Source organism: Aspergillus flavus, chromosome 6 (genome assembly GCF_009017415.1).
Source record: "Aspergillus flavus chromosome 6, complete sequence".
Classification (NCBI taxonomy): Eukaryota; Fungi; Ascomycota; class Eurotiomycetes; order Eurotiales; family Aspergillaceae; genus Aspergillus; species Aspergillus flavus.
Window position 1 is genome coordinate 506,976 of NC_092410.1, and position 14,403 is coordinate 521,378.

General features: G+C 47.5%; 7 protein-coding genes across 7 annotated transcripts; 3 read left to right on the plus strand and 4 right to left on the minus strand.

Annotated features, from left to right (window-relative positions):
- Positions 1–63: 63 nt before the first annotated feature.
- On the minus strand, positions 64–1,783 carry F9C07_8035 (putative bicyclomycin resistance protein; the record flags this gene model as incomplete). Its single annotated transcript, XM_071511714.1, has 3 exons — positions 64–888; positions 940–1,396; positions 1,449–1,783. The coding sequence occupies 3 exons, from the start codon at positions 1,781–1,783 to the stop codon at positions 64–66; spliced, it is 1,617 nt and encodes a 538-aa protein (XP_071367646.1).
- Positions 1,784–3,218: 1,435 nt separating this feature from the next.
- Positions 3,219–3,746, minus strand: F9C07_2235211 (uncharacterized protein; the record flags this gene model as incomplete). The annotated part of the gene is made up of 3 exons (XM_071509966.1): positions 3,219–3,255; positions 3,307–3,439; positions 3,512–3,746. 3 exons carry the CDS (start codon positions 3,744–3,746, stop codon positions 3,219–3,221), a joined length of 405 nt encoding a protein of 134 aa, XP_071367647.1.
- A 2,426-nt stretch (positions 3,747–6,172) lies between these two features.
- Positions 6,173–6,515, minus strand: F9C07_2285806 (uncharacterized protein; the record flags this gene model as incomplete). Its single annotated transcript, XM_071510782.1, has 2 exons — positions 6,173–6,322; positions 6,375–6,515. The coding sequence occupies 2 exons, from the start codon at positions 6,513–6,515 to the stop codon at positions 6,278–6,280; spliced, it is 186 nt and encodes a 61-aa protein (XP_071367648.1). The 3' UTR covers positions 6,173–6,277.
- F9C07_2285807 (putative feruloyl esterase A precursor) lies at positions 6,173–7,939 on the plus strand. The gene is made up of 3 exons (XM_041294286.2): positions 6,173–6,324; positions 6,377–7,292; positions 7,392–7,939. Exons 2-3 carry the CDS (start codon positions 6,607–6,609, stop codon positions 7,774–7,776), a joined length of 1,071 nt encoding a protein of 356 aa, XP_041149607.2. The 5' UTR covers positions 6,173–6,324; positions 6,377–6,606; the 3' UTR covers positions 7,777–7,939.
- A 1,026-nt stretch (positions 7,940–8,965) lies between these two features.
- F9C07_2285808 (endo-1,4-beta-xylanase F3) lies at positions 8,966–10,997 on the plus strand. The gene is made up of 11 exons (XM_071510783.1): positions 8,966–9,422; positions 9,478–9,518; positions 9,570–9,618; positions 9,670–9,791; positions 9,838–9,983; positions 10,036–10,124; positions 10,174–10,192; positions 10,241–10,267; positions 10,317–10,407; positions 10,456–10,521; positions 10,572–10,997. The coding sequence occupies exons 1-11, from the start codon at positions 9,191–9,193 to the stop codon at positions 10,659–10,661; spliced, it is 972 nt and encodes a 323-aa protein (XP_071367649.1). The 5' UTR covers positions 8,966–9,190; the 3' UTR covers positions 10,662–10,997.
- Positions 10,998–11,455: 458 nt separating this feature from the next.
- Positions 11,456–12,415, minus strand: F9C07_8040 (methyltransferase family protein; the record flags this gene model as incomplete). The annotated part of the gene is made up of 2 exons (XM_071511715.1): positions 11,456–12,177; positions 12,223–12,415. The coding sequence occupies 2 exons, from the start codon at positions 12,413–12,415 to the stop codon at positions 11,456–11,458; spliced, it is 915 nt and encodes a 304-aa protein (XP_071367650.1).
- A 472-nt stretch (positions 12,416–12,887) lies between these two features.
- F9C07_8041 (uncharacterized protein) lies at positions 12,888–14,300 on the plus strand (the record flags this gene model as incomplete). Its single annotated transcript, XM_041286987.2, has 1 exon — positions 12,888–14,300. One exon carries the CDS (start codon positions 12,888–12,890, stop codon positions 14,298–14,300), a length of 1,413 nt encoding a protein of 470 aa, XP_041149604.2.
- Between the last annotated feature and the right edge of the window lie 103 nt (positions 14,301–14,403).

The following is a 14,403-nucleotide window of genomic DNA, read 5'->3' on the forward strand; positions in this document are numbered from 1 at the left end:
AAGAGAGGATGCCGGGCAATCTATTACATATATATGGGAACTTTTGAAACTCGAAAAGGCACCTCAAAGAGCAATCTGAAACCGTGGATGAGTCCGAATAAACTCTCCATACTTCCAAAACAGCAACGGACAGGCACACATCGCGAGCGCAATAAATGCTAACAATGAGTTTCCCCATCCCAGGCCAAGCGCGTCATACATGGATGGACCAGCCAGCGGGAGCACTGCGCCGATTAACGAACGCAGTACCGTGGCAGCAGCGGTGACGGATGCCGCATGCCTCAAGTATGAGTCCACTAGGTACGTATTCGACGCCATGAACACGACCATAAGCCCGATCGCAAAGACTCCTGTTCCAAGAATCGGCACAATCCAATGAGTATGGGCTTGCGCCGACCAGCCATACCAGAATAAGCCGGCTGGGATTGCCCAACTTCCGAATAGCATTGGGGGAAGACGTGACTCTGGTTTGAAACAGCCGCGTGCGGTGTGACTAACAGCGATGCGGTTGGAAACGACTCCACAGATTCCCAGACCGAGAATACTTCCGATACCGAAGCCCAGGTAGGCGAGGCCGGCCAGACCCGATGAGAAGCCGTAGGTGTTTCTGAAGATCGGGGTCAAAGTGGTGAACATCAGGTATAAATACCCGTACGTGACAGCTGCGAACAGAGAGAGCAGGAATACAATCGGTGAACGGAAGAGAAGTTTCATAGGTCGCGAAAGTGCGGTTATGAACAGCTCTTTGGTGATCTTGGTGTCGCCACGGGCTGAGCGAAGATTGGGGTTGCCGGTCTCTTTGCGCAGTCGCTCAGTCTTCCGTCGTAGAAGCACCGGGGCATACGATTCACGATAGGACAGCAAACACCCGATCGTCATGACACCGGTCTGGATTGTCAGCATCTTACTCTATCGGCAAGCGGCAGTAGAGCTACCTACCGCGATCGCAAGGACCCAAAACACCCATCGCCAGCCCACGGATTCGGCCAGGAACCCACCCGCAATGGGTCCGACAACAGGTCCCAAGATAGGTCCTAGAGCCCAGATGGCCATAATACCGGCTCTCTTCTCCACCGGCACCATGTCGGCAACCGTTCCAGAGCCGATAGTGATGGGGCAAACGCCAGCGATACCTGCGAATAAACGGAACACGATCAACTGGGGTAAGGTTTGCGCTACTGCACAAGCAATAGTGAACACCAGAAAGATCACATTGCAAGCATGGTATAGCGGAACACGGCCATATATCTCTGACAGGGGCGCGATGAGGAAGGGCCCTAGCATGTATCCCAAGATGTAGACGGAAACAACAAACGATCCCAACATTTGGTCGGTGGTGTGAAAGTCGCGCATGACATATTGGACGCCTGGGGCAAACATGGAGGATGCTAGAGGGCTATTCTCCATCAGCCCTATTCTCCTTGTTTATCTACATCATATGCACTTACCTGACAAAAGTATTGAATGCCATGAAGACTAACTGCCGTGCTTTTTTTGGAGTCGACCAGTTAAAAGGGTTCGCGGGGTCATCGGGACCATCCCAGTCGACTAGAGTCGTATCATCTTCTTTCGGTACATTTTCAAGGTCGTTGTATTCTCCTGAGCTTCTATTTGACTCCTCCGCCTTGCCCCCCTTCTCAAGAACGCTTGGTATAGGCTCTGTCATGAGGCCTGATAACAGATTCTTTACCGGACGGCTTGCCGTAGCAGAAGGTAAGACGGCAAGTGCATGTTGCTGACGGAGGATCGGCCGCTTATATACGGGGCTTTGGGCACAATGCATGGTAGTTTCCCTGCTCGCAAACGTATTGAACCTGGTCCTTAGAAAGAAATCTAAACACCCAGGTCTATAATGGGCCGCCAATCACATCACCGAGCTAAGTGAGCCAAGGCGTCGGGCGAATGCTTTGCCCACTTGGTGTGAGATTGGAGGACGCCTCCATTGTGATTTCGTCCTGGTGTGACCTGAGCATGCAGAGTTATGCCCGACTGACTCCCCTTTTTATCCTCCAGTTATGCAGTTTATGCCCCAAATGTCGGCAAGTGGGCCTTACCCCGTGGCATCGGATAAAAGTTTTTCTGGTTATCTTCGTATCGCGTACCCTCCTTATTCTCCTGCCCCTTTCGGACTGTCCAGGTCAGGGTCCCATTTCTGCAGCCCTAACATCTTTGGAGTTTCGGAGACCTCCGTCCTGATATGAGACTTTACTTCATAACAGCCGGAAGGAGGTCCAATATAGAGGGTTATTAACTCAGATGTATACCGCAAACCTCCACTTTCATGCGCCCACCACCTTTATTTTGCCTCGACATCGTCTTCGATACTTAAGGATTGGCTCACACGACTATGTTAACAACGATACCCGATAGGACTGTCACTTCACCGCCTTTGATGAATCACCCCCCCTTGCATGTCTTCTTAATGGTTACTCTTACAGACCTCTGCCAGCTGAGCATGGATGATCTTGGGGATATGGTAGTCAAGGCGCGACCTTGATGTCATTGGCATTTTGGTCGAGTGGGATTAAGAGATGATGTTAGTAACTTTGTGTGAGTGAACGTTAGCGATGTATGGCAGCTATCTTGGAGCAAAGATCTTAACATTGTTCGCTGCAGAGTGTGGTTTTTGGTTAATGTTATCGAAATGATTTTGGCCACCACGGGTGCACAATGTGGAGTTATTCATCGTCAATACAACTAGGTTTTCCTGTAAAGATAATATATATATATATGTGAAGATACGAGCCCACGGTTCTCGCTAAAAGATCCATTAAGAACAAATAGCATACCCAAGTTATTTCCCCTGAACTTTCCTGGTTTCTTTGTACCGTTGGCCAGAATCTTTACAGCATCTCCTGATTTAGTATTGCTATTTATTCTCGGGGATAGTTACAATCCTAAAGAGGAAGCTTGGAAGACAGAGCCAAGAGGCATATCGGCTGACTCGTTACGACAATCTAATATCTAATTGCACAGGTTGCTAATTGGGAATAAGTAAAATGCTCATTGCCAGTAGAGGTAGAGTGCAGTCAAAAGCTCTACATTTATAGACTAAGACTGCACTCAGGTCTAATGAAAACTTATGGGCCCGTCGAAGATATCTTTTCATTTCCTTCCCCCGGAAGACAGGAGTCTACATATAGATCTCAAGTTTCCTTGACTGTAGTCCATTTCCTTAGCCTCAAAACAAATTCATAGACAACAACCAGACATACCACCTACCGGCAGCCATTGAGACCACAAGACGGGAAGATTCTGTTTAATAAATTAGAATCTGATCAAAACTATGCATGAATAGAGTAGTACTCACACTCCGCAGGCCGAGTCAACGTGAACAAAGCCTTCTCATCATCCTGCACATCGTACACCAAATGAATCGTCTTATCAGACGACTCGGCAAGGAACAAGTCCCCTGAATTATCCGAGATCTGGTACAAGTCTTGACCCCGCTTAATAGGCTCGAAAATCTAGGGTTCGGTGGAAGTGGTGCAGGGAGATCCGTCTTCGTCACAGTTGAGGTAGTCTGGCGAATCCTGGCTTTGAATGACGACAGTGCCGAAGCCGACGCCGTTGAAGCTCCAGATCTGGTCATATGAGCCATTGAATGGGCTGAAGACTGCCGGACTAGTCCCCTTTGCAGTCAAGATATTGTCGCTTTCTGTGATGACGTAGCTTCCTGTTGCGGATTGAGCGAGTGTTTGGCCACTTAGGGCAATGAAAGCGGCGAAGGAGAGGGAGAATTGCATGGCAGTAAATTTGGGAAGTTGAAGAAGAATAGTGTTTGTAATTTGATAAAAATTAGGCAAAGAGACAGTTTTCCATCCCTGAATGACGGAGATGAATTGAGGAGAGAGCAATGCCTGCTGCACAGAGCCGATGTAATTTATAGGTTTCTTCTTCTTGAGATATAACCACTTGCTCTACTAATGTGTTGACATATCATAATTGGAATAGTGGAATGTAGGGATGTGCTTTTTTGTGTTAAAATATTTGGATGAAATAGACTGATAATGTCAATTTGTTTAGATCTATCACTTTCACGATATCTCAGCTGAGGATCTATACTGCAGATTTACTTGGAGGGAGTTTGGTAGTGATGAGATACTCCGTATTAATCCCCGGGTTGCTCACTCCGCAACATAGTAGGTAGAAATAGCCGAAGTGACAAGTGCTATAGTGAACAGTTCTTGTACACCTGTCTAATACGTGTGCCGCTCCTGTTGTGAGAATACTACATAAATAATTCATAAATGCTCCAAGAGTACTCTAGATTATTTACTAAGTACTTCTTAAATATATATCTACTACTCTAGCCACCTTTAGAGTAATTACTACCGTAGACTTAGTGTTTAAGATATATATAGCAGATTTTGTCCAATATTAGGTATTTATAAAAGTTATTTCTGCTACTAAACAAGTCATAAATTAGATACCTGATAATACATATGATCCTCTGGGCGCGTTGATACGACGCGATATTTGTTGTGAGCCTATTTCTTCGCGTTTTGACCATGGCCTTTTCAATTTACTTCCTGGCAACACTCAACGGGGCGTCACGTCAGATAAGATTTTGATAGACTTCTTCATAAGACTGAGTATAGGGATAAACGTACGGAGCACACCCACTTAAATTTGTGGTCTCACCGGCATTGGCCCGCACATCCAAGACAATGTCTCAGAACTCTAAAATAAATTGTTAAGTTGTGGACCGAAATCTTTAACTCTCGTTTCGGGGAACCCCGAGTCTAAACCTTTTGTTCACTGTGGTTTGTTTTGTCACTGTTGGATAGGTTTGGAGAATGTGCTCTTACATCTCCCGATGACGAGAAACCTGAAGGCAAATCATACGTTTCCAAGGATTTCAGAGGCTGTCCTTACTTGAACTTGACATGCATACAATAGGGTTGATAGCGGCATCTCTGGGTTTTGGAGTGAAACATGGGTCTAGCGCCAGTGCGCTTTTCCACCCTTTCCCCACCGTGGGTAACCCCTACAGAAAGAAAGTCTTGAGTCTAGAACTCTATTCACGAGGGCAAAAATAGCTTAATAAACACAACGATGGGTATCTTGTTTGGGACTTGTGTATAAAGAGTACTGGCACCTCTGCCTATATTGTGTAGACAATCATACAGTGTATATCCATATCGCTTAATCTCCCCAAAAGAATATCGCGTACACTAACCTTCTATAATATAATGATACTTATTAACGTCGTTGTCCCGATGATCGACGGGGTTTAAGCTTCATCGGTTCAGGATGGACCCTCAGGAATAAGAATCCGCGAACGTGAGGGATTTAATAATAGCTACAGCCTATTCTCTTTTAATATAACCGGTTATAATGGAAGTGTCTTATTTCTAGCCTTATATTATCTACCAACTACTTATCAATAGCCATAGATATAGACACCTGAACCCTTTAGGTACTGTTCACGCGGTAGAATCTGTTAGTCGCCTAGTATTGGGTAAAATTAGTTATCTGGTGGACCAGTACAGAAAATGACAGTTCTTCCCTGAAAATGTTTGTACCTTACCATATTACAGTACTTGAATAAGGTGTTGAGCGGACACGTCGAGGGGCATGTAATATGACCCCGTGCGGCATCAATAGTCCAAGAACAAGAAATTCCTCCGTTCTAGCTTTATCAAACGGAGCTAGTGTCCTCATGTCTTGTCCATTTTGAGGTAATGCGCCAATCCCACCTGCATGTGTGGTAACGATGGAGTTGAAGGGCAAGTGAAAGCCTGAAAGTCAATATCGGCAATCGAGATGGGAGATGAGCCGAAAGGGAAATCACCGGACATTTGAGGATTGTGATGATCATTCTCCAGACCAGTATTTACACCAATGCACCTGACCAACACGTCGACCTTGGCAGGCAGAGAGATATTACTGTGGAAGGCGCTACTGCATCGGGAACTCAGAATCCCCCGGCACTTTTACTAATTCTGGGTAGTGTTGTGGAATTATGGCACGTTCTTGATAACTTTTCTTTTTTAGGCTAAGGATATGACAACTATATTGACAAACCGTTCCATCCATATACACTGTAGTTAACCAAGTTCGTAACCTCGGTAACTGTCACGTTAGACATTTGCCGGGTTTGAGGGATGTGGATATTAGTAGCCTGTTGCTGGCCAATCAACTGCGCTTTCTTTTGGATCGACGGTCAGAGCCTGGTACATCTCAATGGCCCTAGCATTCAAAGGAGTATGTTGCCGCTGCGTTCGGTTTAGGCTATTCTCTGCCTCTTTACAATCTTGAGCAGATTCCAGATTCAGACTAACCTTGAGACTTCCGCAGTCTCGAATGTGGAGAAGACCTGTGAGTTAGCGGAGCATATTAGGATAAAGGAGACACGGATTAATCCTTACAGGGTCCACCGGCCGAGTAGTACGGATAGTTAAGCTAAGATTGCCACTGGCCAAGGCCTCCTCAATCTTAAGCCAAATCGACCGGTTTCCTTTTCCGGTATGCATACCGGGGATCACTTGAAGTGCTAACCCATTAGCCATTGGGTTTCGATACCTCTGCCCGTCGAGGTTTCAAGTAAACAGGGTATGGGACTTAAGCTCGGTATCAGGTAAGTTTATCACACCGCAGGTCATGCCATTAAGTACCCTTTCGAATGGGCCTGAACATAGTGCTTCACGGATACAATCATTTTACCCGGAAAGATTCACTTCACCCGTTTCTGCTTTACCTAGGCTTGCCTATATAAGTGCGCTGAGTGTTTCGTATCCAATACAGGACAGCCTGCCTACAAGGACTATTCAAGCCACAATATCATTCGTTCAACTACGTGTTTATTACACATATTTTATAAACGCCATGAAGAACTTTGTTTCAATGCACGCAATCCTTCTCGCGTGCTCAGCAGGAGCAGGCCTCGCTGCAATCACTCAGGGGATCTCTGAGGGAACTTATAGTCGCATTGTCGAAATGGCAACCATCTCTCAAGCTGCCTACGCAAACCTGTGTAATATTCCATCAACAATCACCAGCGCGGGAAAGATCTACAATGCAGAGACGGATATCAACGGGTGGGTTCTGCGAGACGACAGCCGTCAAGAAATAATCACTGTTTTCCGGGGAACGGGAAGTGACACAAACCTGCAGCTCGACACCAACTATACGCAGGCACCTTTTGATACGCTTCCTCAATGTAGCGGGTGTGCCGTTCACGGAGGGTACTATGTTGGTTGGATATCTGTGAAGGATCAGGTTGAAGGTCTTGTTCAACAGCAGGCGAGTCAATATCCCGACTATAGTCTGGTGATTACTGGACATAGGTATGCGACCTGCCCCCATCTTCTCATAATCTCCCCCCCCTTTTCCTTCTCATCCTCTATTGAGAGTCCTTCGTTGGTCTAACGTTTAATGGAAACTAGCCTGGGTGCGTCGATGGCTGCAATCACCGCGGCTCAGCTTTCTGCCACATACAACAATATTACCGTCTACACATTTGGTGAACCTCGAACTGGTAACCAGGCATACGCGTCATATGTTGATGAGACCTTCCAAGCCACAAACCCGGATGCAACAAAGTTCTATCGCGTTACTCACACTAACGATGGTATTCCCAACCTGCCTCCCACTTCGCAGGGTTACGTTCACCACGGTACAGAATACTGGAGTGTGGAACCCCACGGGCCCCAGAACATGTATCTCTGTCTGGGAGACGAAGTTCAATGCTGCGAAGCGCAAGGAGGACAAGGAGTTAATGACGCGCATGTTACCTACTTTGGAATGGCAAGCGGAGCCTGTACATGGTAGGAGCAGGTTTAACCAATCTGCAAGGTGATAAATACACAGACTATGTTTGGAGTGCTGGTTGTGCGAAGCAATTAAGGTAAAGGAAATAAAATATCGATAGGACTCCCATGAGGATAATAACCAAGAGCCTTCATCCATGGACCTTCGCTTGCTAGAAGGGAACCTCTGCATGAAATACCTTTATCTTGATAACATTTTTCTCGTACGTAATAAACCACGACTTCACCCGGGTATTTGTAATTGTGGCGCCTTGTTGGATTGTGACCTATACTCTAGTATAGGCTATGCGCTGTCAGATATCTTCCTCCCACAGCATACCAGCCCATACACCCCAGTTCATGAGTTAGATTGTTGTATGAACTGCCCTTCATGCTTCACGAAGGGAAGCCACGACCTAGGAGGATTAAGAATCCAGAAGCACAAACTGACATACCTATGCTTATAAGTCTTCGCAGTACGTCCTTGTGCATATTGTTGCAAATTTCATTATATTTGGACTTAGGGCAAAATTGCTCAGGACTACAAAAGGTGCTACTGCCTGCCTCGCCAGTCCAACGCTTCAGTTCGACCATAATCCTTTCCCTGGTTTTTACATTTGGATCACGACCTAATCTGAAGTTGAGTTAGAATTGGTAGTCGTTCTGGGCAGGTAGGATTAGGATTTTATTGATGTACTCGGAGGTGGGTCGAACAGAAGAAGCCTGGAATGATTTACCAATGGTGCCACTTGCTAGAGTAAATTAAGGTAAAAAACGTAAAAGGAAAACAATAAGAAGAAATAAGAATAAAGAGAAAGGAACATCATGGGCACTTGGACCCCTTTTAAGACCCACCATTGGAAAAGGACTAGACTCTTTGGATGTGTAGGAACGGCTGAAACGACGGGATACAATATTGCAAGAATATCGGCACTTAGTCCGTACGATGGGGCTGGTCCTGCCGGCAGCATGCTTAACAAGTCTTAATCTAGACCCTGGGAGAACATTGGTGGGCCCCTAGAGTATTTACTCGTTTCGTGTCTCTTAGGCCTACCATGCCTTTCTCAGGAATTAGCCCGTCATCTTCCGCAGCGTCACTGCTGCAGAATCAGACTAGCTTCGGCCTGAATGGGCCAACATGGAACCGTCCCCAATTATGTGGTGGTGGCTTAATTTCTTGATATGATAGTAACAGGGACTGTGTCGCGTGTCTGAAACCAATCTTATTCTAGTGCTGCTTTGTCTCTGTTATCGGCCCGAAGCCCGCGGTTAAAGTCCGGATACATCACAGCCTGAAGCCATTCTGCTGATTTTGGACTAGACCTAATATTAATCAAGAGGGGTATTTAAAGGTGTATTCTCCCGTTAGATTTTAAATCGCCAAGTCGACAGCTGCTATTGCTTTCATACAAGTTTTTTACATCCAACCTCTAGACATGGTTCATCTCAAGTCTCTCGCAGGCATTCTCCTGTACACCTCGCTCTGTATTGCTAGCAGTCAACAAGCCCCTGCAAGCATCAACAATGCTTTCGTAGCCAAGGGCAAGAAGTACTTTGGCACCTGTGCGGATCAGGGCACATTGTCTGATGGCACCAATTCGGGCATTATCAAAGCTGATTTTGGCCAACTAACTCCGGAGAATAGCATGAAGTGGGATGCTACGGAGCGTGAGTATAAATGACACACTCTTATCAACATAGTATCCTCTGACCATATCTCTAGCATCGCAGGGCAAGTTCAGCTTTAGCGGAGCAGATTACTTGGTAGGTATCTATTGGAATCGTATAAGGCATAGAATTGCTGACCAGGCATAGGTAAACTATGCTGCCACAAACAACAAGCTGATCCGTGGACACACCTTGGGTATGTTGCAGACCCAGCAACGGTTGTATGCAGAGAAACTCATCAGTACAGTGTGGCATTCCCAACTCCCATCATGGGTTCAGGGCATTACAGACAAGAATACGTTGACTTCCGTTCTGAAGAACCATATCACCACTGTCATGAATCGTTACAAGGGCAAGGTTTATGCCTGGGTAGGTGAGAGTCTTGTGGACTTGGAGTTCCCACTGACGCCTATAGGATGTGGTCAATGAGATCTTCAATGAAGACGGCACATTGCGGTCCAGCGTGTTCTACAATGTCCTTGGGGAGGACTTTGTTCGTATTGCGTTTGAAACGGCTCGTGCGGCTGACCCCCAGGCCAAACTTTACATCAACGACTATAAGTAATGACATTTGCGCGCAAAGCTTCCATTAGCCTTGGCTGACACTTCATAGCCTCGATTCTGCCAACTACGGCAAGACCACAGGTCTGGCTAATCATGTTAAGAAATGGATCGCCCAAGGCATCCCTATTGATGGGATCGGTAAGTGATGGTGCCTTCACTCAATCGCGTTCTTACTGACATCTCCGAGGTTCCCAAACCCATCTTAGGTAAGATCCACGGCCGCATTGTCCGAAATATACTAATGATGTCTTTAGTGCTGGTGGTTCATCTGGTGTCAAAGGATAAGTCTCACAAGCCCACTCGCCAACAATAGGACTAACATACCCAAACTGCATTAAACACACTTGCCGCCTCAGGCGTATCTGAAGTCGCTATTACTGAGCTGGATATTGCCGGAGCTAGCTCTAACGATTATGTGAACGTAAGTCGCGGAATTGTGTATTACCCGGAACTGTCTAATTGGACACAGGTTGTGGAGGCCTGTTTGGAAGTCTCAAAGTGTGTTGGAATTACTGTTTGGGGTGTTTCTGACAAGGTTTGTTTGCCATACTTCACGAATCGATGCAAGAGACTTATTTTCCTCAGAACTCTTGGCGTTCAGCCGAAAGCCCATTGCTTTTCGATGGCAATTACCAACCGAAATCCGCTTACAACGCCATTCTTAACGCCTTGTAAGTGCGTTTTCCCTGCTATAATAGGGGTTTAGCTCCTAGACCTGTCGTCAGGGCCACTATTTGTATACGAGGTTCAATCGGGGAGAAACCAGCACAACGCATCAGGTGATCTCTATCATTGCGCTTGGATATTGACATTCATTCCCAACTCTTTCGCTCATTGTTGTTATCCAATCACTGCAAGAAATATGAAAGTGTCATACATCATCACATACTTGTGTTGAGGTTAGATAGTTTAGCTTTTTCTGCCTGTGGGAGTAGAGATTTTAACTGGAACAGACCAGACCCATGAAGGCGTATAAACCCCACTCCTTGGTATCAATCCATTAGTTCTCTCTCTCTCTAATTTATTTTATTTTATTTTATTTTTTTATATATCCAGAGGAATGATTGCAACATATTTATTTACAAATGCCGATTATCAGAATATCCAGATTATCTCTATCCCTTGAACAAGAACCGTTCACTATTTACCAGCGAAGCATTAGATTTGGCGGACTTGAGCGTGCTACTCATCTATCTGAGCTTGGTGGAATCTTCCTTCCCTTCTATCGACCTTTCAAGCATATTCTCGGTAAACAGAGGGGGCTACGAAAGACCGAGACATACGAGGATCTCACGTCGGACGTAAATGGTCCGCTTGGCATCTCGGAGATGGATGGTTATTGTGTCATATTTTTCCATTTCGCGCACCGCGTGAATTTATGCAATCGGAGATAATTTGTACATTGAATAAAAGTCTTTTTGACTGATCCTTTTCTTCCTTGTTTTGCTTCCCACCCTTCCTGAATATAGCTACGCCTTCCGGCCAGACACTAAGCGCAGCTCCGGTATGTAGCCCTTTTCTTTCATCTCCACCACCAGGCGATCTAAAAAGGCGAAATATTCTTCTGGGGTCTTGGCAACGCCCGGAATCCCCTCGTCTACTCCAGTTAGCGTCCATCCGTGCAAGGAACAGAAGAAATATTTACCTCCCATCAGCCTCGCCAAATGGCGAAAACTCTCCACCCACAGCTCTGCCGATCTATCGCGGTTGGCAGGGTCTTTGACCTTAGCGCCATATGGTAGAGGGTATCGGACCGTCGTCACATCTTCGAACCCGAGCTCCTTCAGCAGCGGCTCTAGTTTATCGGCGAGGTGGATGTCCATGCCGTTCCCCTCCGTCGCCCATACTTGCACCATCCCCAGTAGACGCTGTTGGGGGTGAGTGTCCCAGAACTCCGGGCGGAGCCATTGACATTCGACGAGTTGGATTGTGCCACCGGGTTTTAATAACGCTTGCAAATTTCGTACAACTTGGGGCCACTCCTCCTTTTTCAGAGCCCATACTAGCAACCTCTGATGGATAATATCGAAAGAGCCTTCCCAGTTCCAGTCCGACGGGAAAGGCTGTCGTATGTCGTGATAGCGAAAGTCAATATCTACGCCGTCATTGAACAGATGGGACGCGATATCCACGCCGTGGAGATCCCAGGAATGTTCCGGATATCGCTTCGCCATGTCGTGCAACCAGACCCCTACATTGTTCAGCCTAGTCCATATTTTACAAGCTGGCTACGTACCATCCGCACATCCACTATCGAGGATTCGCAGTGGACGCCCTGTTGACGGTGGCAGAGTGAAGCCAAAATAGGCCTCATCCGAGGCGGCTGCAAAATGGCGATGCTGACGTTGGAGACGATCCGCCTCGGTGACATGGTGAGGCAAAAGATAACTGCCTTCCGTGCCCGTAAAAACCTCCGTCTGGGTGCTCATGGTTTAAAAATATGATTCTGTTTTAATTTCCTTATGATGTTAGGATTTGAACTCTCTGTTGGAAAAAACAGAAGGCATGCCATGTTTACTAATGATACGGGGAGGGGTTTTGGTGGAAAAACGTGACCTGGCTTACGCTACGGACTCTAGTGCCTTTTATGACCTTTGGGTGGGCGATGCGCCCTCTTTAAATAGTAAGAAATTATAATCTCTCGGAGATCCGTGGTCATACCCACCTTTCTCCGGGAGATCATATTCAACTCTCCTCCGGTGGTCCTGGAACTGAATCACCTCGGAATACTTCGTTTGTATGTCAGTTTTGCCATGCCCGGAGGCCAGCAAATTCTCTCCGCGCGCATATTAGAATGGCCTGCTCGCACCAGAGCGGCCTCCGTGCCGCTCTCAACTCTCCAGGTTGAGATTTTTTCCTGCTGTTCGGACGGTACTGCGTCCTTCATCGATGACCATCAGGATGGCGAATACTTCCCTTTCTGAGGCCTCGATATACAGTTGCGGGCCACCAGGGATTTGTCAACCGGAATCAGCTATAACACCTCCCGACCGCCGACGTGGCTCACCAGCATGCTGGTCAATCCCCGCAGGAGTATACACGGCTCGCGAGCTGGTCCGACGCTTCGCTCCCTTGCTAGATACAGTTGTGCATCATCTGGGCCCTGATCCACCAAATACAAAGCCCGCACGCATCGTGCTGCTAGACAACGTCGCCGCCAATCTATCCACGGACACGCGGGAGTCTTCACTGCCCTTATACGATCTCTCAGACATCAGCCGCCGCGAAGTAAGAGACCAGGCCCGACGGATAGGTCAGGTACTCGTCCAGTGGGCCCGCGAATACACCGACGAACCGTATGATCCGGACCTGTACCTGCGCGGTCCCGGCGATGGCCATCTTCTCCTCCAGTCCAGTCTAGCATTGATGTATGCCCGTTGCACCCGGCCACATCACATGCAACTTCTCAGTGAATACATGCGCCAGATGGTCGTCCTACGCGACGCGCTGCTTCCCTTCCAAAACTTTTACGCAGTGCCGATCCCGGTCGACGGCAGGGCACGCGGCATTCGCCACCTCGAAGCACCACGGGAAAGGTTTCTCACCACTGTGTTCGCCGGACACATCACACAGGCATCCGTCGTATCCTTAGCCCGGGCAGTGCTTGCCCCGGACCTCCCTGTCACAATGACAGGCGGGTACGGCTTCCAGTATACACATGGTCTGATCCTCCCAGCCATACTGGCAGGCGGGGTGGTTCCATACCATTTGTTGCGGTATGTTCCCTCGAAAATGGATTCCTCGGCAGTGGAGGTTCTCTTCGACTACCATTTCCCGGATTATCATGAGGCACCGCGCGGAGACATACCGGCAGGACCGCCGACGATCTTAACCCGCTATCCAATCGACCTTCCGAATCAAAAAGAGGAGCTCCAGACAGCTGGCATAGGGCTTCAGGCAGGGTCCTCGACATCAGCCATCCGGGGCCTCGAGCTGCGTCTGGAGTTCAAAAGTGGCGACACGGCAAGGGTGGACGTCGGGCAAATCGCCCGCGGGCTACGGCACTCATACGAGGCACGTGAAGAAACACGCGATAGTACGACAAACCATACCGTTTTCCTGCACTCTGCGTCCGAGATCCTCATCCAGCCGGGATGGGGTCTGAGCACAGCGGAGACGGCTGGATTCCATGTCATACCGGTCGACGATCCGACGATCGCCTTGGCTTTGTTGGGGAAGTTGTACCCTCGAAACGTAATCCTTCTACCGAATGATGAGCAACTAGGACAAACAGATGATGTTGGGGAGGACTCGGAAGCGAAGTTTGTCATTTGGGGAGGGTTCAAGAGGGGTGGTCTTAAGGGAGTGTTTTAAGCTGCAATTACTTTACTCCATCTTTTGCCCTCGTCATCCCTCTTTTTCTTTTCTCTTCACCCGTCATTTTGCCCTTAATTGGTGGCATTTCTTGCTTCTCTTC

Bases quoted from the DNA above. Each gene is read 5' to 3' on its own strand.
- F9C07_2285807 (XM_041294286.2), top strand. From the start codon at position 6,607: ATGCCATTAAGTACCCTTTCGAATGGGCCTGAACATAGTGCTTCACGG. The intron at 7,293-7,391 runs GTATGCGACCTG...AATGGAAACTAG, and splicing joins CTGGTGATTACTGGACATAG to CCTGGGTGCGTCGATGGCTG.
- F9C07_2285808 (XM_071510783.1), top strand. From the start codon at position 9,191: ATGGTTCATCTCAAGTCTCTCGCAGGCATTCTCCTGTACACCTCGCTC. The intron at 9,519-9,569 runs GTAGGTATCTAT...GACCAGGCATAG, and splicing joins TTAGCGGAGCAGATTACTTG to GTAAACTATGCTGCCACAAA. The intron at 10,522-10,571 runs GTTTGTTTGCCA...TATTTTCCTCAG, and splicing joins TTTGGGGTGTTTCTGACAAG to AACTCTTGGCGTTCAGCCGA.